This window comes from Bubalus kerabau, chromosome 23, assembly GCF_029407905.1.
Source record: "Bubalus kerabau isolate K-KA32 ecotype Philippines breed swamp buffalo chromosome 23, PCC_UOA_SB_1v2, whole genome shotgun sequence".
Lineage (NCBI taxonomy): Eukaryota > Metazoa > Chordata > Mammalia > Artiodactyla > Bovidae > Bubalus > Bubalus kerabau.
Genome location: NC_073646.1, coordinates 34,142,701 through 34,168,183, shown reverse-complemented (window position 1 = coordinate 34,168,183; position 25,483 = coordinate 34,142,701). Strand labels below are relative to the sequence as shown.

Sequence of the window (25,483 nt, the reverse complement as noted above, 5' to 3'; positions counted from 1 at the left end):
TCATTCATAATGGCCCCAAATGAAACAACCCAAATGTCCACCGACTGCTGAATGGATAAATAACATGCAGCATGCCCACACAATGGAATTTTATTTCATGATAAAAAGGAAGAAAGTGCTGCACATGGATGTACGGCATGGCACAGCATGGGTGAAGCTTGATAATATTAGGCTAAATGAAAGAAGCCAGTCGCAAAGGAGCACATTTGATTCCATGTAAATGGCACGTCCAGGGGAGGGAGGCTCAAGAGGGAGGTGGTGCCTGTGTAATTACAGCTGACTTGCCTTGTTGTATGGCAGAAACCAACACAAGGCTGTAAAGCAACTCTCCTCCAATGAGAAGACAAATTTAAAAAGAAACAGTAATAATAAATGGAACATTCACAATGGACAAATCTATAGACAGTAGATTAGCTGGTCTCTGACTCTGGGGTAAGATGTGGGGAGTTAAGGCTAAGGAGAGCAGTTTCTTCTGGGTGTTGCAAATGTTCTGAATTTGATTGTGTTGATGGTTGCACAACTCCGTGATTACACTACAAACCACTGAATTACACACTTTAAATGGGTGAATGGCATGGTATATAAATGATATCTCAATAAAATTATTAAAAATAATACCAAAAAGCACATGAATGGTGCCATTATTGAATTACAGGGTGTCTTTGTCTACAGAGCACCAGCAGTGGCCGTGGAAGCTCTCTGCAAGGCTACCCCAGTGGAGGGATGGGAGGAAATGGGATGATGAAGACAGGGTCTTAGTCAAACTCCACATATTTTCATTTGATACCCAGTTTTCATAGAAGCAAGCGGTATTTGTTGAACTTCCTCTGTGAGTCAGGCCCTGCTTTCAGGTGCCAAGACTTCATGTGCCAGCAAAACCAACTCCCCACCCTCGGGGAAGATGGACTTTAGATAAGAAAATGACAAACAGGTAAGAAGTCAGGTTAGACAAGCTGGAAAAAGAACCAGCTGGGCAGAAAAGAGATAACTGGTATTGGGTTGGCCAAAAGTTGGTTCAAGCTTTTCTGCACCATCTAATGGAAAAACCCAAATGAACGTTTTGGCCAACCCAATATTTTGCATACAACAAGTTAGGAAGGCTCCTTTGAGAAGAGGCCTGAAGGAAGCAGTGGTGGGTACTGTGTGGGTATCAGGGGGCAGGAAAAGCAAAATCTTGAAGTGGGAAGGTGATCAGGGCGTTAGAGGAACAAGAAAGAAAACAGGGTGGTTGGGTGGATGAGTGATGGGAGAGACAGGGAGGAGGGGTTGGGAGGGTGAGCAGACCAAAGGGCCTCTGGCTCCTTCCCAGGAAGATGGCAGGGTCCAGAATGCCCTGACTCAGGTTTTAGAAGAAACACTATGACCACTTTGTGGAAAATGGACCAAAGGGCCAGAGTTGAAGCATCCTTCTCCAAATAGTTTCACCTCTTATTCAATAGATTTGAGATCTTTCTAAACGGTTTTGTTTCTTTGCAAAGTCTGCACACTTTTAGTGCCACTAAGCTATGGTTTTGGTTAAAAAGAAAACATATTCAGTATTCTTTATTCTCATCATGTATAGATGGTGGTATCATTTTTTCTCATATTCAGATTCACTTGTTTGGAAAGTCTTTGACCTAAGAGTAACACTCAGGCTTGTAACAGAAGCTTGGCAGTAGCTCAATACAGATGCTTATTGAGATTCACATGGGTGGATCTGCATAGATTTATACAGTATCAATATGTCTTTTCACATCAATTGGCTAAGTCATTGATCTTAGTCTCAACATAAAAATGATTCACATTTGAGATTACTTAAGATAAGTTAGAAAACACCAACATTTCAGAACTTAAAAACAGCTGAATATTAAGACTATTGTTCTTTTACAGGCAAAGAATTGACAGATTAAAACCACTTCTGGAGATCACATAGCTAGTAGTTTAAGTGGTGTGGCCAGGATTTAAACACAGGCAGTTTAAAATGCAACCCACAAGGGACTTCCCTGATGGCCCAGTGGTTAAGACTCCGAGCTTCCAATGCAGGAAGCACAGTTCAATCCCTGGTCGGGAAACTAAGATCCTACACGTGCTGTGCAGTCAAAAAATAAGTAAAATGCAACTCATAAACTTCACCACTACACTAAAGGCACCTCCCAGAAAGAGGCATCTGAGTTGGGCCTTCTAGCAGGTTGCACCTCCCCACTCCCAGGATTAGAGGGAACTGGCAAAGGCTGGCATATCCATTCTGGGGAAGGAGTTAGGGAACAAACGAGGATCCCAGCTCATGAGAACAACCTCAGGAGAGGCTCAGTATCTTGTTTTACCATGGAGGCAGTCAGTGCATTTATGGAAATTTCTAGGGTTGGCCTTAATCTTCCAGATCCTGTGTGGGGTGGAAGCTGTGTGGCTGGAGATCAAGGGAGGGGAAACGAGGCCTAGAGACAGTAAGGTCTTGGAAGATAGTGAGGATCAGGAGTGTGGCACGATGGGTGTTGGCAGTGGGTGTTGGCTAAGAAGAGAAAGGACGATTAAGCCTGGTGGGAGTGGTGGCCCTTGGATGGTCCTGGTGCTGGGAGAGCCCCAGCCATAGGCCTTCCTACAAGTCCTCCCTCCTTTTACTTCATTCATGATAAATCACACTCTTCTCCCTCACACAGTGCCCTGTGGGAGATGACAACTCTCTCAACAAAGGCTCCCGTCCTTCAGAATCTCACCTTGAGGTGTGGGCTGGGAGACTTTGGTATAAAAAACTTTTCATTTAATCTTTCCAATCTGAGGTGGCTGGTATCTTCCACCTTAGGATAAAATGATGATAAAACTGGGACCTTAAAGAAGCTAAGTGACTTGCTTGAGATCACACAGCTAGTAAGAGGCAGAGCCCGGGTTACTTGAGTTAAAAGCTGCTGTCAATGCTAGCACTGGGGGAAAGTAGCAGAAAATGCTTAAATATACCAATAACGGACGTGAAAGTGAAAAAAGTGAAAGTGTTAATTGCTCAGTCTTGTCCCCACTCTTTGCGACCCCTGGGGACTGTAGTCTGCCAGGTTCCTCTGTGCATGGAATTCTCCAGGCAAAAATATTGGCGTGGGTAGGCATTCCCTTCTCAGCCCAGGGATCCAACCCGGGTCTCCTGCATTGCAGGCAAAGTCTTTACCATCTGAGCCATAACTGCAAAAATTCTATGAGGTTTTCGATTTTTCCTAGACAGCTCTAGAAGGGTTTAAGGGCATCCACTATTACCACAATCTCAATCACAAACCTGTGAAATTACCAGCATAATGAATTTCCACTGCCTTTCCATTCTGTGCTATTGCTAGAGGGAATTCACTCAGGATAGAATTCTTTTCCAAAAGCAAGATGCAACAACTCTCTGTTTCAAGGACAACTTACACTCCAGTCACAACACCCCTTCCCCAAGACCGACACCTAGCTGGCAGTTAGAATCTCGGAGTCAGGACTCAAAAGGTCATCCACATTGCCTCGCACGCTCAGATTCTGACCCCCAAACTCCACCTTCCAGGCCCTTCGCCCCTGTGCGTTCTCAACGGAATGCTCAGCTCAATGTGGCGGGGAGGTGGCGGCGGGGAAGGGGAGGGGGAGGGGGAGGGGGGGATCGGGGGCGGGGTTCTCCATCCTGGGGGAGGCAGCCCTTACTTTAGTGTTAGCGAGCGACACCCTGGCCGGTAGATGTCGGAGTGGGACCAATTGGAGGAGAGCTCTGGGGTCCCTGCCAGGTCTGGTGTTCGGAAAGCTTAGACCACAGACAGCACCGCCGGCCCGGCGCAGATCCCAAAGACAGCCCGGAGAGGAGCCCTCGCTGTGCGCTGCAGCAACCAGAGGAAAGGTTCGGGAGGTCAGGCCAGGCTCACGTCCACTGGCGGGGCGGGGCGGGGGCCGGAGGCGGCCGCGGGTGAAGCCCGGATGCGGGGGGCTAGCACACAATGGGCCGGAGCGCACGGCAGGGCGCGCAGCCAACGCGCCGCCGCACCACGTGGGCCGCAAAGCGCGCCAGGGCCACCAGAGGCCCGTCGGCCCAGGCCGGGCGCGGCGCGGCGTACGTGCGCGCACGCGCGCGTGCGTGCGTGCGATTTGCGATCAGGCGGCGCGGCGGACAGCCCCGGCGGCGGGGCGGGGGGAGTTATATTGCGGGGTCCTTCCTCGCTCACCCTGGTTCCTCTCGGAGCGGAGACGGCAAATGGCGGACTTCGATACCTACGACGATCGGGCCTACAGCAGCTTCGGCGGCGGCAGAGGGTGAGGCGGGCGTGCGCGGGCCCCGGCCGGGCGCGGGAGGCGGACGGGAGTCGGAGGTGGCGAGGTGGCGGGGTGGGGGGGTGGGGGGGCTGGCCCCTGGGCGGCGGCCTTCCCGCGCTCACACCAGGGGCGGCGAGCCGTAGGGGCTCGGCTGGGCCGGCGGAGGCCTCGTAGAGGTACCTGGAGGACCCGGGCCTGGAAATGGCGCGCTCGGGGAGGGTGCGGCGGCGGTTAGGCTCCCAGGGGTTTGCTCGCGGGACAGACCCCTCCCTGTGCCTCCTCCGCCGCCCGCGACGTGTCTTTCCTCTTCCTCGGCCGCAGGGCCGGGCTGCCGCGGCGCTGAGGGCCCGGGACGACGGGCTCCCGCTTCCAGCCCCATCCCCCAGGACGGCAGGGCCAGCGCGGGGCTCTGCTGCAGAGCGGGGGTGGGGGCCCGCTGCCTGCCGGGCCCCAGCCCGGGTCCCGGCCGCCCCTTCCTGTTGTCAGCCCGTGCTGCAAGTGTGCTGGGCCTGTTTGGCCATGAGACCAGCAGTCTGTGTCGGGTCGGAAGGCCGAGAGAGAGGTTATTCCCTTCCGTTTTCGGGTGAGGCTGGGATTTGGCAGCTGGAGCCCAAGACGACCAACCAAAACAAACACACACCGTAGCATTTTCCTTTTATCCTTCCTTAGATCAGAGTGCCTTACTGACAAGTGCTACGTGCTTACTGGCAGATAAATGTTACGACCTGGAGAAGGAATCGCGTTAGGCTTCGTTCTGATTCTGGTCATACACAGACTATACGTGCACCTTGTTTAAAAGAAAAATCCTTGTCTAGTGAATTAAAAGCTTATGGTGCTTAATTCCAGGGACCTGCTCTGCATTTTTTATTTTTTTTTATACACGAGTGACCGCGTACAGAATTTAGGAGATGGGCTATGAACATCTTTCTGTTTGTCAAGGGTACACTTTGCCTTTGTGTGATTTGCAGAAAGGATTACTTTCCCAAGAAAACACCACAATAGTACCTACTGAGGTGTCCAGTCTCCTGAGTTTCAATCCCAAAAGTATCTTTGTTTGCTGAAGAATGACCTTTTAATACCTCGATTTGGGAATGGCTCAAATAAAAGCTTGTTTGGGTGCGTGAGTGCACTAAGTACCATTTATGACTGTAGAACATGGAAGTTGGGGGAGGTGGAGCCACCTGTTATTTCAAAGAATACTTTATTTGCTAATAAAAAAGAAATAGATGTTGGATTACATGTACAATTACTGCCTTTGGGGTAGGTTTCTAGACATCAAATTTGTAGTTAAGTCATCTTGAAATTTAATGACCAGTATTTTTTTTTTTCTCCTAGTTTCAAAAAACATTTGGAAGAACCCAGGAAAACTCTTAAGATTAAGACAGATCCAAGGAATTTTAGTTGGTTTGGGACTACAGTGTTAGTTGTAGTATACAAAACCTGGGGATTTTTTTTTTTTTTTAATTCTTGGCTTTTGACAAATGTACCAGATGTTCTGGTGACTTGAGGTGTTCGAGTTAGTCTTCCTGTGTGTATCAAGTTTTGACAGTTGGGCTGCCTTGAATAACAAGTTGATCAAAAGTAAAATTCTCGTTTAAGATGCTGTTTATCAGAGTATCAGAAAAGACAAAAGACAGTGTTAGCCATTTGCCCAGATGCACTCCAGAAACTTATACGAGAGAGTAGTAGTTGGCCCAGTACATTTCCTAAGCTTTATAACAAAAAATCCTTTTGCTATTAAGCACCTTCTACAAATGACCTTGGAATTTTCCACTTGACTTCATCTTTATATAATATACATAGGAGATATTGCTCAGGTAGCTAAAAAGTAGTTTTTAAAAACCTGTTGGTGAATTTGTGTGTTATTTTAGGCAGTGTCTGGAGTGGGTCCAGAAACTTCACAGAGGACCAGACATGTAGTGGTGTGATCTGTGCCAAAACTTTCTTGTTCCAGATGGTTAATGTTAACTTCATCAGGTCGGAAGTTATCAGTTATTGGGATCTTTGACATTTAACAAAATGATAGGATCAGATGATCATCTTCAGTGATCGAGTTATGTTCACATCAGTACTTGTCTCAGGGCTTCCTGAGTGGCTCAGCGGTAAAGAATCCGCCTGCCAACGCAGGAGCCACAGCTTCCATCCCTAGGTTCAGAAGATCCTCTGGTGAAGAAAATGGCAACCCACTCCGATATTCTTGTCTGGAAAATTTCATGGACAGAGGAGCCTGACGGGCTACAGTCCTTGGGGTTGCAAAGAGACACGACTGAGCATGCATGCACAATACACGTCTCAGTGCTGTTTATGTCAGATGCGCTGCTTCACCATTATGGGTGATCACCACCTGTGTTGTTTCATGCTTGTTTCTTGTTGTTTTTTTTTTTTTTTTTTGTTTTTAATGCTCCACCTTTTTTTTTTTGGCTTCACCCTGTGTCATGTGAATCTTTGTAGTTCCCCTACCAGGTATCAAACCCACGCTCCCTGCAATGGGAGCACAGTCTTAACCACTGGACTGCCAGGGAAGTTTGTGTTTGGCACTTTTGTAAAGCACCTTGTCTCTAGTCTGGGCTTCCCTCATAGCTCAGTTGGTAAAGAATCCACTTGCAATGCAGGAGACCCTGGTTCAATTCCTTGGTTGGAAAGATCTGCTGGAGAGGAGATAGGCTACCCACTCCAGGATTCTTGGGCTTCCTTTAATGGCTCAGCTGGTAAAGAAGCCACCTGCAATGCAGGAGACCTGGGTTTGATCCCTGAGTTGGGAAGATCCCCTGGAGAAGGAAAAGGCTACCCACTCCAGTATTCTGGCCTAGAGAATTCCATGGACTGTACAGTCTGTGGAGTCACAAAGAGTTGGATCCAACTGAGCAACTTTCACTCACTTCTCTCATCTAAAACACCTTAGGTAGGATGTCTTAACTCTGTAATCAACTTGGGTCACAGGTGAAAGGGATGGCAGGTTTGTCAAAATCTAAAAACTTGGGTTTTAATAATTATTATACATTTCTTGTAAGTGTATTTTGTAGTTGTGTGTAATAACCAGTATGGTTGTCAGGAAGCAATGTTGAACAACTGCTTTATTTCCCCAGCCTCTGAAGGCATGTTCCCAGCAGCAGAGGGGAGAACCAGGGACAGCATTGTTGCTCAGAAATCGAGTAAAACAGAATTCCAAATTATCAGTTGATTGTACCAGATCTTGAGTGTACTTTTGTTTTGCACTTTGCTAACTTATCTTTCTGAGGATCTGATTTTTCATTTGCCTTTGGCAATAAAGTGCCATTGACACTAATTTTACATTTCTGACTACAAAAGGTCTTTTGAGTGCTGAATCTAAAAGGAGCATCAATCCTGAGAATTAGATTGGAGCTTAGAATTAGCAAGAATTGATATTGCTGGAATGGTACCTGCTAAAGATGAATTAAACTACAAAGTTAAATATTCTTTATTAAGTTCCAGTGGGGGGAGGTTAGAATTCTGATCTTTGAGTCTTAGAGGACTTAAGCTTGGCATCTGTGTCTAAATGTCTACGTTTAAGTCTTATAATGCAGAAGAAAGTGTATGAAAGCTGACTAGTTTCACTGACAGGATCTGTAAAGGTGTTGAAAGGCATATTATGAAAACCTATCAAATGGCAAATTGTTTAGGTTTATTGTCATCCTCCTCTCCCCTCCTTAGTCTCCCCGTGCTTGATCCCAAGTCATTGTTCTCTTCAAATACTTGGTTTTACCAAGAGGTCTTTGAGATGTCAGAGATGTTCGGGCAGAAGCCATGGCATTAGAATGAGTCAGACAAGAGCTCAAGTGTTCTCTCAGCTGTGTATTAGCTGTGTGGTCTAGACGAGTTCCTTAACCTCTCTAAGCCTCATTTTCCCCACATATACGATAGAAACTCCTCTGTAGAGCTGTTGGAATATTAAATGAGATGTTAAACTGCAGCACGGTATCTGGAACATAAATGCTTAACAATCGGTAGCTGTTGATTTATAATTTTTTACTTCTTAAAAAATTTCCTTTGGAGTTAGTAAGAATGGGGAAGTTTCTATTGAGAGTTAGCTGGAATGAGTTATTGTTTTCCTGGGTATATTTCTAAAGCCAATTAAGGGAATGCTATTCATTTTATAGGCATAAAACATTTATAATAAGCATATATAAGTATCATAAATTAGTATTAAGTAATTTGTTCTTGTACATTATTGGTTTGTAACAGTTCATGTTGGATTATTAAAATGCTTCTGAGATTTCTTAAAAAAAATTCTTATGTACTTTTAAAATTTATATTTCTATTTGAAATTACCCTTAGTGTTCTAGAAAGACTTCATACAGAATCAAGACATCTTCCCAGAAACTTGGAACGTACAAAGCAGAATGTTTGGCTGAGAGGGTCAGGGCATCGGGGAGTCAGTCCTGGATCAGATCCAGCTTCCCCTGGAAACAGGAGAGTGTTGGGCAGGAGACCCTGCTGCCTTTTTGCCTTTCCATCGTTTGTACAGGTGGTTAGACTTGCACACTCAGGGCGCAAGTGACCAGCTGGTTTTGATGGCACTTCATAGCTGTGATGTCTAAGTTGTGTTTGTGAATCATTGAATATCCTTGGATTTAAGTTTGCCAAGCGTATCATAGTTTTTTTAACGTTCTTGAAAGGACCCTCAGGATGTGTTCACGTGTACTGATACTCTGTTGAAGACATGGCACCTGCACTGTGCGCCAGCACAGGGAGATGGAGCTGGTGACCCCCTCGCTCCACAGGCTATTCTTCTGTAATTGGAATAATCAATTGCATTTTTGTAGGGAACCCCCTGATTTTTTTTGGCCAAGCCCCACAGCCTGTGGGATGGTAGTTCCCTGACCAGGAGTTGACCCTGGGCCCTCGGCAGTGAAGGTGCATCATAACCAATGGACCACCAAGGAATTCCCTGGAACCTTTTGAATATCTAGCTTAGTAGAAGACAGCTGGTTTCTCATTTTTGTGTCTGTATTCACTCTTAAGGTAGGTTGCTTGACATTCATGAAGAAAATCCAGCCTTAAACAGATAAACAGTTGGAAGTGGGAGGATTGTTTTAATGGACTTTTTAGATAATTGTAGGTACTCTTAATTTTTAACTACCAAAACTTGCCAGTTGGTAATTTCCATAAAGGTTAATTGTAACAGTAAACATCTCTTACATTAAAATCCATATAGATTTGTCTTATGTTTTGAGTGTATCTTTTACCTGTGCATTTTTTTGGTAACATGATGTATTGGTCCTTTGGAAAATACCAGTTCACTGAGTTATGCAGAGCTTCCAAAAGCTGACATATTTCACTATACAGTGTCAAAAATCAGGTTCATCAATGTCACCGTCAGTTTCATCAGAAAAATTTCAGGAATTGGGAGACTGTCAAGCGTATGTTGATAGATAAAAGTTTTCTAAAATTCTGGGTTTTGCTTTTGCTTGAAAGCCTGCATTTTGTCATTGGCAGCAGATAGTATTGTTGGTTTCCTGAAAGGGACAAGACTCGCTTCATTTACATGAAAGTGCCTGACACCCAAGTCTGGACCACAGTTGGTTAGTTCTTTCAGGTAAAAGTGTTGTTCCATGAAATGAATAGCTGGTTCAGTTTGTAACTCACTCACAGGAGTGCTTTTCCTTAAGCTAACCACGTACTTCTGTAAGCAGCAGAGTGCTTCATTCCCATTTGGTAACAGGATATTTTTTAAATGGGTCAGTATTTAATAAAGTTAATCATTTTGACCACTTTATCAAAAAACATTCTTTGCTAAAGATGGCTTTTTATTTTTTGTCTGAACCACTCACTCGTGGATCTTAACTTAGTCGACCAGGGTTTGAATCCAGGCCCTTGGAAGTTAGCGCATGGAGTCCTGACCACTGGACTGCCAGGGAATTCCTCCCTCCCCTTGTTTCCCCTATTTTTTAATTTAAATATTAAAAAAAACTGTTAACAGTACTTTGTTGGTTCCGCCGTACAGCAATGCAAATCAGCACATTTATACACACCCCTCCTCCCTCTCCCCTCCCCCAGCCCCTCCCCACGCCAGCGCAGTGCCCGCCTGGGCTCCCTGTGCCGCACACGACCTCTCACCAGCTCTCTGTCCTACACCTGATAGTGTGCGTATATTGATGCTTCCCCATTCGTCCCACACTCTCCCTCCCCTGTGTCTATGTCCACAAGTCCCGTTCTCTACATCTGCGTCTCTATTCCTTCCCTGCAAGTAGGTTGTGGTACATACATACAATGGAATAGTATTCAGCCATTAAAAAAAGAACACATTTGAGTCCGTTCTAGTGAAGTGACGAACCTAGAACCTGTTACACACAGTGAAGTCAGAAAGAGAAAAACAAATATAGTATATTAATGCATATATATGGACTCTAGACAAATGGTATTTGATGAATGGTTTTCTTTTTTTAAATACTGCAAGTGCATGAGTAATGGTGTGGTGTGGTGCCCCGTCTTGATGTACGTGATGGCCAACAGCACGATCTGTGGAGGTCTCTGCACTCTTTGACTTAACAGGACTACTACAGCTGGTTAGCCCACGGAACTGTTAAATGGAAGAAAGGTTTTCCTCTGGAGAGACAGAGCCAGAACCAAATAAAGGATGCTTTAATGTTCTTTTAGGGACCATCTGAAAATCTAAATGAGTACCCATCTTGGTGAAAGAGGTTACTTGCAATCCTAAAGTAGTTGGCAGGCTTGTGGCTTCATTCCTTCTACCCTGATAAGTAGCAGATACTGTTGCAGTTTCGGAGATAAAGCAGTGAACAAGAGTTCCTGCCTCAGAAGGTTGCAGTTCCCTGCCTTGCTTTTTGTATCTTTCAGATGTGACTGAATTACGAAGCTCCCATTCACAGCAGAGAGAGCCCCCTGAAATAGGGCTCGTTGAAGAACTCACCCCAGACACTGCCCCCCACACCACTCCCAGTGTTCACCAGAAACTTGGAGAGGCTTTCATGCACATCCTGTAGTAATGATAGTTGTCAGGATAAAGGGATTTAATTTTGAGTGCTAACTAAAGGCTTTGGGAAATCCATACACTTAGAGAAAGATCAGAAGGCAGTGGCACCCCACTCCAGTGCTTTTGCCTGGAAGATCCCATGGACAGAGGAGCCTTGTAGGCTGCAGTGCATGGGGTCGCTAGAGTTGGACACAACTGAGTGACTTCACTTTCACTTTTCGCTTTCATGCATGGGAGAAGGAAATGGCAACCCACTCCAGTGTTATTGCCTGGAGAATCCCAGGGACGGGGAAGCCTGGTGGGCTGCCATCTATGGGGTCGCACAGAGTCAGACACGACTGAAGCGACTTAGCAGCAGCAGCAGCTACTTGGGAGTGCAGTGTCTTCAGTTGGTCCATGGGCTTGTTTTTTAAAACCTAAGCTAAAATTGAAATGTAATGTGACATCTTGGACGGGATCCTGGGACGTGAAAATGACAGACAGGAGGTGAGAGCTAAGAAAACCTGAATAAACTGAGCTTTAGTTAGTAAATGTGTTGATGTTGGTTCAGTGATTGTAATCAGTGTCTTACTAATGTAAGGTGTTAATAGGTAAGGGGGCTGGTAAGATGTTAATGAAATGAGGAGCTGGCTTTTGACAGCCTTACCTTTTTTGCTTATTGTCTCGAAACGAAGTAAATTACACATTTTGACCTTTCTTTGCACGCTCAGAGGATTTTGTCTTTGTTGCTTCCTTGCGTTTTATTCTCAGAAAGGCATTCTTACTGGGATTTATATAGGATCTAGGAAGAATGCCTCATGGCACGTGATATATGCTAGTGTTTGTGGGTGGCACGTGAACGACCAAAGCTGTTGATGAGCCCTGGAAGCACTAGAGGCAGAGGAGGCCCGATGCTTCAGTTGGCCCAGAGGCTAATACCCAGGCCAGGGCACCTTGTCACTGGTCTTAAATGGCAGCAACAAGACCTCCATTCTGCATAGTGGTTTTTGTTCGTCTTTGGTTGTGCTGGGTCTTCAGCGCTGCACCTAGGCCTTCTCTAGTTGTGCGAGTGGGGCGGCTCTGCAGCTGCAGTGGGCGCGCTTGTTGCAGTGGCTTCTCGCGCTGCGGAGCGCGGGCTCGGGGGCACGTGGACAAGTTGCGGCGCATGGGCTTAGCTGCTCCACAGCATGTGGAGTCTTGCCGGACCAGGGATCGGACCGTGTCCCCTGCGTTGATTGACATGCGGGTTCCTATCCGGGCCCCGCCGGGGGGGTCCTGCTTAGTTTCTGATTCACTTAGAAGTCTTTGTAAAGTTCTTTCCCAGAAATAACAGCATGTGTCCTCCATTATTTATTATCTTACATATTTGGAAGCAAATCTTGAGCGCTTAGTTTTGTTTCATACACTTATGCTTGTAATCCCTGTCATGTTAATCTCTTTTCTTACAGTCACCCTTCCTCCAGTCTCCTCTCACTCCTCTTTATCTTTGCTTATTCACATTATCATGTTGAGTTCAGTGTTTTGTCTGCTGTCTGGAAAATAAGAGTTCAAGTGCCTTTTGCTCCACCCTGCAGAGATGTTGCTCATTACTGTCTCCTGAATTTTCTGTCATCTTTTACTTGGGATGTGATTTCTTCTTTGTAGATAACCTGGAGCCCCTTAACTGAATTATCAGCTCCTTGCTAGTAGGAACTGAGTCTTAGGTTTGTGCCCTTAATATGGTGCTCTGTATTTAATAGACATTCAGATACTTTGTTGACTTGAGTGAAGAAATGTGACCTATAGGATTTTGGTCACACATGGAGTTGAAAGTTGGCTTTCTGAAGTGACTGAGGGTGTAATTATTACTTTAAAACTTTCATATATGTATATATTTTCAATAGGCTGTCCCTGTCAGCAGCAGGCGTGAGTGGGCAGGACCCTTGCTCGATGGGGGCGGGTGATGGGGCCTGGGAGCGAAGCATAGACCTTCAGCTCAGTCTGTCTCTGAATTACAGCTTCGCTTCGTCTGTTGCCTGTTTTTCGTCCACAGCTGCTAGTCAGGCTGCTTCTGCGTGAGCAGTGTATCCCGCAGGGTGTTTAATCGACCCATAACACTTCAGAATTGTTATTAAACTTTTATAAAGCAATCAGTCTTGTGAAGTATTTTTATGGTCAGTCTCAAGCTCCTCTATAACATAAAAATTTGAATATTTATAAAGTAACAGATGCAAAAACGGAGGTACAGAGGTGATTTGGAAAAGGTCCTTCACCAAGCTAAGGTGCCAGATGAGTCTTCTGTGTTTTAACCTATTTTAGAAAGTGCTTTCGTGTAACATAGCTTATTTGGAATAGTAGTCCCCTCTAAACTCAAAAGTATCTCCTAAGAATTCTGGCTCACAGGCTTTCTGACATTTGACTTTTATTTGACGGTGATGACAGCGTGTGGCGCTTTATCACGTGCACGCGTCTGCTCTGGGGTTTGTCTCAAGTTGCTGGCACACTAGGCTCTTGGTAGAGTGAATACATTGAAGTCCGTCCGGCTCCAGTCCCGTTGCGCTGTAGTGTCTCCAGTGAACTACTCTGTGGGAAGCTAAAAGCCACGCAAGCCCTGTAGAGCCGAGGGCATCGGGTGGGGCAGTGTTTAGGACTGCCTCTGTGATTCCTTGAGAAAATCTAGTGTTAAACCACTGGCAGTTGCGTGAGGCTGGGGTGAAATGAGCGAGTTCGTGGGTCTGAATTAGCTCTTTCCACAGCTCCTGCTCTTAGAGTACTGCTTGCCTGAAGTGGGGTTCTTCAGTCTTCATCTTCCCAAAGCCAGAGCTGGCTTCTGATGATCCTGCATTCTTGCTAGAAGCGATCCTTATCAAGGCTCAGGTGGCTTTCTGCACTCAGAGGCCGCTTCACCCTGTCTCTTCAGTCCTCTGTCCAGCACCCCACAAAAGTTCTCACATGCCCTTTTAGCAAGTCTTCCTCCCTCCCGTTTTCTTGGTTCATTAAAGGTACCCCTGCCAAATTTACCATTCTTTCATCCTCACCTTCTCGTTAATTTTTTTTTAAGATCATTTTAGCCCTTTGCCTTTTTTATGTATCTGTGTAAATACATACACAAGCATGTGTGTATGCATTTACAGTTATTTTTGTTTTATTTGTGGTATTCAGACATAAGCTACTTGAGGGCAAGGGGCTGTTTTCCACCAGGTGTTACTTTAAGTGTTTTAAATTACAGTTGGTTCTCTGTTCTGACAGTTTTCCGAGTGTTTGTACTGTTTTTATACATTCAGTACCCAGTCCCAAGGAGTATCTTCCTGAAAATATTTTAGGTTTTATGGTTATTGAAATGCAAAATAAGCCACATTCACTTGTAAGTCTATTTTTCTCTTATTCAAGTGTTGTCTTAAAGGTATTTATTATCAAACATTTGAGGTATCTGGAATTCATGTCAGGCAAGTTGTGGAATTTCTATCATGATATTTCTAGCACTGCGTGAATTTTAAAAGTCAAGTTACTTTCCAAGACCTGGTGTTAATATTATACCCTGCAGAAGAAAGGGAAGGTGACTTTGGGCAGAGCTTTGACTCATGTGAGGAGACTCATTTGCTTTAAGTGTCTCTTAAAAGCAGCACCTCCCTCTTTTAAATTGTTTTCCTCTGAACCTTTTATTTTGAAATCTTGCAGGTCTCCAGTAAAGTTGAAAGAACATGAGACAGTGGACCGTAGTAGAGTTGGAAGTTTCACGGTTGTTCTGTCTTGATACATTCATGCGCGCACACGACATTTGTGCCAGACCCCCTGAAAATGAGTGGCTGTCCTGACTCTTCATTCCTAAGTAGTGTGTCTTCCTGAGAACAGAGGCATCCTGCTCACTGTAGTACCAGTTACCACTCCTAAGAGATTCAATGCTGACAGTAATATTCACACACACCAGTTTCACATTTCTCCACCTGCTTTTTCTTTTATGGCTGTTTGTTCTGGGATCCAAAGATCATAGGTAGCACTGGTTGTTATTTTGTTAGTCTCCCTGCCTTAAAGAAGTCTTTCATGACTTTTATGTGTTTGAAGAGTCTGCTCATTTATAGAGGGCATGTCATTTAAGTTTGTCGCGTTACTGGAGATACTAAGTTCAGTTGCCTGTTCACAGTGGCAACTGAGCCTTGCCTGAATCAGTCACTACTGTGTTGGTGTGGTTTTCTAATTACATGATTCCTCCTGCATTTTTTAGCTGACATCATTATTAACGTAAAGAAGAGTTCCCCTGCCTTCCATTAATTTTAGCAGACCAGTGTAGGTTCAGAGCAGAATTGGTGAGAAAGTCCAGCGTTCCCATGCCCCCCTCTCCTCAGAGGCGCGGCGCCCCCGCTGTGGACATCGCAGCGGCGCAGTGGCTCCGGTCAGCGAGCCTGCGCTGACGGCTCATCACGCAGTGTCCGCAGGTGGCAGTAGGTTCCCTCCTGGCAGTGTGCGTTCCGTTCTGTGGGTTTTTGCAAATGTATAATGGCCCATGTATTTTAAAATTGCCTGTAAAGCATTGTAAATCTCCGGTTGCAGGTGGCCGTGGTGGTGGTCACTGTTACTCCACACATGCACGCTGTGTGTATGCAGCAAGCAGCGCGTGTGATTTCTCAGGAATTCAATGTTTTTTATAGTATTGACACAGTTTTCCAAATAAAGCTTAGAAAAATTGAGAAACTCCTCCAGGTGAGTATTGGTAGAGCTGGGATTTAAACCACTACCTCTCACATTAGCAATGATGTGATGGAGTCCAGGTCCTGCCACTTGTAAGCTCTGTGAAAGGGAAAGTCGCTCAGTCATGTCCGACTCTTTGCGACCCCATGGACTGTAGCCTGCCAGGCTCATCTGTCCATGGAATTTTCCAGGCCAGCATACTAGAGTGAGTAGCCATTCCCTTCTCCAGGAGATCTTCCCAACCCAGGGATCAAACCCAGGTCTCCCGCATTGCAGGCGGATTCTTTACTGACTGAGCCACCATGGACAAGTAAACGCCTCTTGTCTCAGCTGAGGAAATTGCATTGAGTTTTAAGTGAATTAGTCATGTGCACATATATCTGAGGACCCAGTGAGGTAGTGCGTGGCGGAGTGGAGAGTATGTATGTACATAGTACTAGCTACACAAAAATCTGTATGAGAGCCTGTTATCCATCATCAGACAATAGCAAGAGACAGTTGTATTGTGAATGAGTTAAACTTCAGCTTCAGGACAGGAAATTGGACAGTTCATTTCTGTATGTGTTAGTATTATTGGGTGTGTGGGAGGGCATTGGCTTAGGTTCTGTTCTTCTATTATTATTTAGGGAATAGGAGAACCCCTTTTCTGTAGGAGGATGTTCTGTTTGGATTTGATTCTCTAGGGAAATCTATGTTTACACTGATTGTGTATTTCTGGACATTTTTGTCATCCAAAAATAGGCATATTTTCCATAATGAATTTTGGAATACTTTGTCATTTCAGGACAATGTACATGGTGGTACGGCTGAGTGAGAGGCATTTTCCTTGGCCCTCTGGGCAAACTTGAATCCTGTCTTTTTCTCCCTCAGGTCCCGTGGCAGTGCTGGTGGCCATGGTTCCCGCAGCCAGAAGGAGCTGCCCACAGAGCCCCCCTACACAGCGTATGTAGGTAATCTGCCTTTTAACACAGTTCAGGGCGACATAGACGCTATCTTTAAGGATCTCAGCATAAGGAGTGTACGGCTAGTCAGAGACAAAGACACAGACAAATTTAAAGGTGAGTTCAGGGGATTTTTACCGGGCTATTGTAAGGGGGAGAGAGGGTCTAACGCAGAGGCCTCTAATTATGAAAGTGTTGGAACATTTGCCTGGTCCAGGTGGTTGAAATAAACACAGCCCTTTAACTCATAGGTCTTCAGTTCTATGTGGCAGGGAGGGGAGGTATTTATAATCTAGTTTGTAGAAGATGTGACACATGCCGAAGTAAACCTGGAGTGTGCCTAGCCTGTGTAGCAGTTGTGTCTCTGCCAGAGAAGGAGTTCCCAGGAATGAAATGAAGAAATGGAACTCGGGGCTTTTCAGGTGTGCATCACTTTGGCTGACTCGTGCACTTGGGGGTGGTTTTCCTGTGATCTGGTTTATTATGAAGTCCAAAGAGTAACCTGGTACTTGTCACTCTACATTTGTGACGTCAGCGCATGTGTTTGGGGAAGTGATGGGGTCAGACTGCAGATCAAGTTAGTGTCTGTGGATTAGTCTCTTTAGGGCTCTTGAGCAGAGAAGGACTAAGAACAGGGAATCAAATGGCATTGGCGTCTAGCTGAATGAAGGGAGGTGTGCCTGTATTTAAGTGCTTGATGCAGGGTCCAAGGGCATTTGGTTTGCTTTATTGACCCAGAAATGCGCCCATGAAGAGCGCAGAGAGGCTGTGGTGGGGTGGGGGCTGTACCCGAAGCAGTGGTGTGCTTGGCAGAGTGCTTCTGTATTTTTGTCGTTCTGAAAGCTTTCTCACCTAAGAACCTAGACCCTTTTCATCGTAAGTGATCAAATAATGAAAACCCGTGTACCCGTTAAGCTTGTGGAAGTAAGTCACACTGCGAGGAAGCATTAAGAATTCAAATTTAAGGTACAAATATGTGGGTGAATGGTCATTACCGAGGCATTTAGAATGCAGTTTCTCATTTGCTGTGGACATGACCATAAAAAATGATTCCCACTAGGTTTTCTTTCTGCTACTTTGTTAGCATTCAGCCTATTTGGGAACATTTTATCTAAGGGGAATAGAAATGTGGGGGTGAAGCCAGCCTCAGGGCCGAGCCAGCAGCAGCAGGTTTTAAGAGTTTGTCTCATACGAGGGCATCTTCGGCAGCTCTAGAGTGAGGCAAGTGTGAGCTCTAGAGGGACCAGGCGACTGTTGGCTGTTTGAGTTTGGAAGTGGTTTTCTCAGTTCCTCTGAACATTGAATCCACGTGGGAGAGGCATGGATACGGAGGTACAGGCCGAGCTGGGGACGGGGGCTCTCCAGCCATTCTTTGTGTGAGCAGATGGTGAACAGGAGAAGTTAGGACGCAGGCTGTCGCGCTTGCCGTCCTAGTGGGGTTTGAGGGTGGCTTGTGATCATACAGGAGGGGGAGGGGAGGGTGGTAATACAGGGTGCAGTGTGAGCACAGGGGGCAGTGGGGAGAGGGCTCTTAACCCAGATTTAACCCAGGGGGCAGGGAAAGGGCATGGACCAGAGTGTGGCAAGTAGAAGGGAAGGCTTATTCAGAGGTTTAAGCGGGGAGAGAGGGTGTGTGGTCTCCGCTGCCAGGGGTGTCCTGTTTACAGGCCCGTGCCAGAATCTGGCATCAAGGACTCGGGTTGTCGATAAAGCCCCCAGACTAGCTGTCTTTAATTAGCCTCCTGAAGAGCATGTGCTTGTTGCTGAGGGTGTGTTTTTCAGCTTTGTAAAACAGATTTTACACCAACTACCTGAGCGTAAGTAATAGGCACCTTCAATGTAGTATTCCTTCAAAGCGTGTTTAGTATCCAGTTTGAAATGTGTCTTCAAGCCCCGTTAGATGTGTTCAGAAGTTAGAAGTCATTCAGAAGTCAAAACTAACAACTCTTCAATGATCCAAGCAAGGTTTTAATATTATGGTTAAAAGGTAAAGCTTTATAAAAATAGCTACTATTTCATTGCCTATTTGGTTAGCACTTTCTGATAGAATATAATTAAGAGGAAGGACTTCCAGGCAAATTCTATTTATTAGAAAGTAAAACATGCACTTTCGGGTTCTGCACGTCTGTGGCCGTCTAGGTGCAACAGAAGTGGTAGTTGTGAGGTAGGGAAGCGGTACAGACAGGGTCCCGCCGTGTCTTCAACCTAGAGTTCCTGGAGAAAGTCAGGGTTTGTTTTCTCTTACAGGATTCTGCTATGTAGAATTTGATGAAGTGGATTCCCTTAAGGAAGCTTTGACATACGATGGTGCAGTAAGTATATTCGGGTCTTCTCTGTGGTGGTAGTCGCTGGATTTTGTCTTGCCAGTACTTACCATATTTTCCCCTTATTAGCTCTTGGGTGACCGATCACTCCGTGTGGACATTGCAGAAGGCAGAAAACAAGATAAAGGCGGCTTTGGCTTCAGGAAAGGTGGACCAGATGACAGAGGTGATTGGTTCTTCTACAACTGAACATAAAAGTTGCTGTATGCCCACTGATTACAAGTCTTGTAGGTTATAGTAGACCTCTTATCTCGTGGGTCTGATTAGGTATTTATGAGCTTTTGAAAACGTGTAAAATCTTATAAAGAATGGATGATGCTTCTGCAAGCCTGGGTTTTTTTCTTCTTCCTTTTGGCAGCAAAAAACTTTTCTAAAATTTCAGTGAGGTTCCCATCACATGAGCTGAATGTCTTCCAATGAATTGCCCCATGTTTGTGCAGCAAGGTAATGATCAACCTCAATTTTACCTTTTTTGTGTATTCTCAGGAATGGGCGGCTCTTGAGAATCTCGTGGTAGATGGGATTTCCGGTGTCAGTATCTAGAGTGTCACCACTTACCCTTTTTGGTGGCCTTGCTGCCGTTGTATGGTTCTTGTGAGTAGCCCGCCTGGCCGGACTGCTGCCTTCGATCCTCTCACAAAAGAAACTTTCCTGAAAGGTACCCAGGCACGCATCAAGCCTCTATTAGAGCCTCAGTGTTTTGGGGTAGGACTTCAACGCTTCTACGTCGAGCCCAAGTTGAACTGATCCACCTTGTTTTGTTACCATTTCTTTGCTCTTACACATGCCTGTATCTCACACTGAGTCTTTCCCCTTGGTGGAGTCTAGTGTGTACGGCATGAATAGAGTAGTGTTATTTCTAGAAGTAGTGTGGAGGTTCTAGAAGCTTAGAGAAAGCCTCATGCTAATGGTTCCTGGTGGCTCCCTCCTAGATAGTAAGAAGTAGTCCTGTTGACCTCTTGTTTCTTAAAGGTGGACATTGTCCACTTGCTAATTGCCTCTCTTAACTCACCGAGGCAGGCTTGGGGTGCCTCCTGGTGTCGGTTCATGAGGTCAGTTTGCGTGCCAGGCTTTGAAGAGTTGATGTCCTAAACATTTCTCATCTCTCTCTCTCTCTCTTTTTTTAATGATGAAAGTAGTTAATATTTGGTCAAAATGTCCATTGTAACCATAAGGTAGAAAATGAAACACAGGTCTGTTTTCTTTCCTGTAAACTGGAGATGCTCTGCACTGGCCACCTTGTTAGAGGAGAGCATTCGTGCCTCCCTGCAGCCCTGTCATCCCCTGCAGAACAGAACTCGATAGAAGGTGACTGCCAGGTGTGGGAAGAACTGGTCTTGGGAGTCAGTTTCTTAAAGAATTTATTTCCAGTACTGCTTTAGCTAAACAGATGGCTGCTTATATCTCTTGAATGATTTAATTACCCCAAATCCTATAGCCAGTCAGAAACAGCTTATTCACAGAAGTACAGTATAAGCCAGTAAACCTGTAGCTTTATGTGCAAGCTCGTCTCGGATTGAAAAGTGCAGCAAAGTCATCTCAGAGCCGCCTCGGGTGCAGTTGGTGACTCGGTGAGTGCTGGCCCCCGTCTGCCAGCTCTGCATGCCCTGGTACTGAAGAAACGGCACAGCGAGTTCCAGCTCTGAAGCTTACCAGAGGAACTAACACCTTTCTACTGTTCGCTTAGCTTGGGTTTTTGGAACTCTGAAGCAAGACATACAGTGAATGTAGCCAGAGAAAGTACCTTGAGCCCAGCCGGTGTAGACCATACTGTATCTAGAACCGGCAGTGCCCAGGTGGTGGCGTACAGCCCGTGCAGGTTATCTCTATAGGTAGACCTCTCTGACTCTTTAATGATGTCTGTTTTTGACACATGCTCTTGTTAAAAAGAAAAAAAAATTCAAGCAATACAAAAAATAGAAAGAAGAAAGCAAATAAGGTCCCTGTCAACCAGAAATAAACAGTATATTAAACTAAACTTTGTAAAGAAAGCTCAGAAGTTTTTCATGGGTAGGGTGCCTCCTAGAAATCTGTCATCAGACTTGATGGAAAGGTGGTTGTTAATGTCAGACCATGCTTTTTATTCCCCATTGCTCATATAAGAAGAGATTTTGAAGCGAGGTGGTCGCTTAACGTTAACGTACACTGGTTTGTTTTCTTTCCCCTGCTGTGCTTGGTCTCATGATCCTGGACGGAGTATTGATAGCAGTTGTGTTTATGTGTCTTGTCTGTATGGGTGTGAGCTGATTTGTTCTATGCTAAACTCTGAAGCAAAAATTAATCTTATTTAAGGGGAATTTACTTTCATACCTAGTGAGGAAAGGTACACTTGACAGTTTAGTTTGGGGAAAATGTCAGGTTAATTGAGTACTGATTAAGCTTGGTTAATGAATGGTGAATGCTCTGGTTGTTAAAAGTGATTTCACAAAGAACCTTAGACTTGATTATATGCGTCCAGATTAGGTTTTCCCCCAGAGCAGTGCTCCTGCTGCTCTAAGTCTTTTTACAATTGTTTTCATTACTTGTTTTGTTAAAAATGGAATTGTTCAAACAAGTAGTCTCTGAACTGAGTTTCAGATAACTTCATCAATTTACAGATTCCTTGCTACCTTTAAAGACCATAAAAATTAAAACCTTACCTACCGTTTACGGTAGTCAGTTGTCTGTATTCACAATGTTGGGTTCTTGCAAACACCCAGGTAGCGGATCCTGAGCTATTGTTCCTGGGGAAATACTCGCCATGGTGAGGCTCAGGCCTGTGAGCCTTTGGTCATGTTTTTGTCAACCAGTCGATACATCACCGTGTTTAATATATACACAGTTGATGGGTTAACGGTGAACTCACAGGTGCTGCCTGAGAAAGGCTTCTCTGACCAGGCGCGCCCAGCCTTCTTGGTCTTCGGAGCGCTAGCCAGCATGTCACCGCGATGTTTAGGTGCTGCTCTAAACAGCAGAGTCACTCACAAAGAGCGCAGAAGGGCAGAAAGCGCAGCGTTAACTAGGTTGTGAAGAGGGCGCTCGCTTGTTTGAGCCGAGGTCTGTCCGCCACTGGGTTGGGAGTACACGTGTCAGGTGACAGGTCTGCCCCTGCCCTGTGCTGTCGGAGTGACACCAGAAGGCCCGAGTACTGATCTCGGGGTTCCAAATCCGGTTAGTGGGTAGACACATTGCAAACACGAAATCTGCGAATAAGGGGGACCGACTTCCTCAAGCTCAGGATCCTTCTTCAAGGATAAGTTCCTACAAAGCTTTGACCAGTGACACCATCCTTGGAGTGAATAAAAGTAGTCACCTTCAGGAGCTTAAACAGAGAGGGCAAGCGTATTTGTTTAATTATGTCTTAAATTTTTATTGAAAGCTAAAGGTTATACTGTTAAAAGGTTATCTTAAAACAATTCATCCCCCTCCCCAATGACTTTCAGTTAAATACAAAACAAAGTAAGGCTTAAGGCTCTTAAAAGTCCATTGAGAAAATGTTTTTCACACTGATGACAATTGCAGCTTACTCTGATTGTAAATAAGATGCGATTTACTTATTTTAGCGGATGCACAAAGGATTGGGGGGGGAAGCCCTTTGCAGCTGTAAGAGGTGTAGGTTGGATGTGCGGTTCCTGCTCTCTGACTCCCTCTTTGGGAAGGGAGTGGGCCTGATGACAGCTTTGTTTACACACGGGTGCTTTGCTTTTAGAATGATCCACACCTGAATGGCAGCAGAAACTGGAAAAAGGGGAGTGGTCACCCAGAGGTGACTTGGTGTTTTTATTTTGTCTTCACATCTAGCTCTGTGTGTGTGATTTTGCATTCTAAATTGTTACTTCTAAATTTCAGGTTTATCTTTTTTTTTTAACAACTATAGATGATAATCAAAAACAATAAAATGTGCTTTGAGGAGTTTTGTTTTAAGCCTTATTAGGATATAGTCTTACTGGCTTTCCCTGCAAACTTAAGAATTTAAACAGCTCCTTTCATTTTTCTCTCCTAAAATTCTTTTTCTTTTTAATCTTCTACAATTCAAAAAGTGTCAGTGTTGAAATTGCCCAGCAGATTAACATTTGAACCCGTTTTGAGTGCACTTGATCTCGGAAAAATTTCTGATGCTGGACACACTAAAGAATTTTAAATGGAGTGCAAACAGTTCACACAGCTGTATAATCAGCTTTGAGGTGGGAGTATAAAAAATCCTTTGTGGTTCTCTTCCTTCCGCAGGTTTCAGGGATGACTTCTTAGGAGGCCGGGGAGGGAGTCGCCCAGGTGACCGGCGAACAGGCCCCCCAATGGGAAGTCGTTTCAGAGATGGCCCTCCCCTTCGAGGGTCCAATATGGATTTCAGAGAACCCACAGAAGGTATGATGGTGACGTGTAAACGGGTGGCAGGAGGGCGCCTTCTCACGACGCCTCGGTAAACCGCGCTGTGTTTCTTTCCCCCAGAGGAACGAGCACAGAGACCACGGCTCCAGCTTAAACCTCGAACAGTCGCAACGCCCCTCAATCAAGTAGCCAACCCCAACTCTGCCATCTTCGGGGGAGCCAGGCCCAGAGAGGAAGTCGTTCACAAGGAGCAAGAATGAGCTTGCGGTGGGGAGGGAATGGGGTGTGGGGGGCGTTCGAGCAAGACCACAGCCTGGCTGGCCCCCCGGACCGGCAGTCCTGCAGTTACCATTCCTGCGCCTGACCTTTGTCCTCCTTTCTTACAACGGAAACACAGAGCTTGTGAGTGCATGTCAGCAGTTAACAAGTGGTTTTTAGTACATTCTTGGCTTTGCTGTATCTACCTAGTGCCTGTTTTGTGCTTTTTTTTCCCCTGCCACTCCTTTCCCCTTTTCCTTCTGTCCTTTTCCCTTCTTGCTCCTTGTCTCCTTCCAGCACATGAGTTTCTCTAGAGGGGCAGAGGCGGCCGCCGTGCGGGAGTTCTCTGGGTTGAAGTGCTGCTTCATTTCTCTCCATTGCTTTTGCCTTTTACTTCTGCCACACCGGCCTTTTCCTTTGCCTTTTCTCAGTGCTTCTCTTCTGACCTGCATGTCGAGTTCTGTATTGCTGTGGCTTCCAAGGAAGAAAGCAAGTCCCACGTTGGATAGCCCCTTGTTTTTAGTCAGCTGTGATTAACAGACAGCCTTTGGGACACCTTGCTTTCAAAACAAGGATAAAGTATCTGTTGATCTCTGCAGATTCCTTCCTATAACTATTTATAGGTAGTCCTGACTCCACTACCCGCTTCCCAGATGGGCTGTTCACGTGGAAGAGGCTCACATTTCAAACAGCAGAACCCGAGAGAATGGTGTGAACTGTCAGTGGGGAGTGCACGCAGGAGGCAGACTGAGTGCCCTGCTGCGCTCACTGTGTGCTTATCACTCTTCCATCACCGTGTCCACGGTGGTCTCCCTCGGGCACCAGCCGTGTCAGAGGCCCCTCTGTGGCTGTATGTCTAGCTTGCTCTCCGCCGGGCACAGCGGTGCTTTCGGGGCCGCGGGGGGTGGCGCTGTGCTGGGCTCACCCTATGCGGACACGGCTTCCTCTTGGGCCCCCACGGTGTGTCCGGCCTCCCTCTCTGGGCTTCGCTGTCCCCCAGTGTTAAGTCACAGTGAGAGCCTGTGCTTCCCACCGCCCCTTAATTTTGGAATGAAAATGGGCCTAGGATCTGGCACTTTACTCTATCACTTGATGAATTGAGAATTTGACTATGCAGATCTGTCAGGTAACAGGGAGGTGGCCCAAGGTCACCAGGTCTCAGCTTCAGGATGTCACTCCCACATAGAGTGTTCAGCTCTCACCCAGGGCCGGGCAGCTAGGCAGCAGCTTTTGAGCTCAGACACCTATGTGTGAACACATTTTTCAGCACCCGAGTCCCAGTTCATCCCACTGGGAGCAGTCCGGGCTCGGCTAGAGCCCCAGAAAAGAGAGACCCTCACCAGCAAGACTGGAGGGCCGGGGCAGCCGGGCCTGGGCGGCGCGCTTAGGAGACAGCTCCTCGTTAGCTGCCGCCCTCGGCTTCCCTGTCCCCAGGTCTCAGCAAGTCACAGAACTCTGCCTCCTGTCCTCCTCCCACCTGTCGTCTTTGCTTCTGAGATAAGAACCATTTGTGTAACACCAGTACTTACCTAAGAAAGACATGCATTACGTGGTTGTGATCAAACCTGATGCTTTCAGATGACCTACTTACATCTCCAATGTGGAAAAGATTAAGAACAAAACAAATTCATCTAAACTTCTGGGCAATCCAGTTGACTTTTAAATGTAAGAATGGAATTCCAAACACTTAACACATTCAGCTATATGACAGAAAGTAAATCTATGGATATGGTATTTTGTGAATGATCTTTTAAATAAAAGAAAACCTTACGTAATATTTAATGCTTGTCTTTATTTTTTTGAGTTGTTTTTTAGCTGCT

General features: G+C 45.7%; 1 protein-coding gene and 1 non-coding gene across 2 annotated transcripts; both read left to right on the top strand.

Moving 5' to 3' along the window:
* The first annotated feature begins 4,074 nt into the window (after positions 1 to 4,074).
* On the top strand, positions 4,075 to 25,440 carry EIF4H (eukaryotic translation initiation factor 4H). The gene is made up of 6 exons (XM_055562578.1): positions 4,075 to 4,233; positions 16,703 to 16,890; positions 19,021 to 19,085; positions 19,167 to 19,263; positions 23,304 to 23,441; positions 23,526 to 25,440. The coding sequence occupies exons 1-6, from the start codon at positions 4,175 to 4,177 to the stop codon at positions 23,663 to 23,665; spliced, it is 687 nt and encodes a 228-aa protein (XP_055418553.1). The 5' UTR covers positions 4,075 to 4,174; the 3' UTR covers positions 23,666 to 25,440.
* LOC129638276 (small nucleolar RNA SNORA32) lies at positions 17,759 to 17,881 on the top strand. The gene has a single exon (XR_008707779.1). It is a non-coding gene; the product is annotated as a small nucleolar RNA SNORA32 (small nucleolar RNA).
* Positions 25,441 to 25,483: the final 43 nt, after the last annotated feature.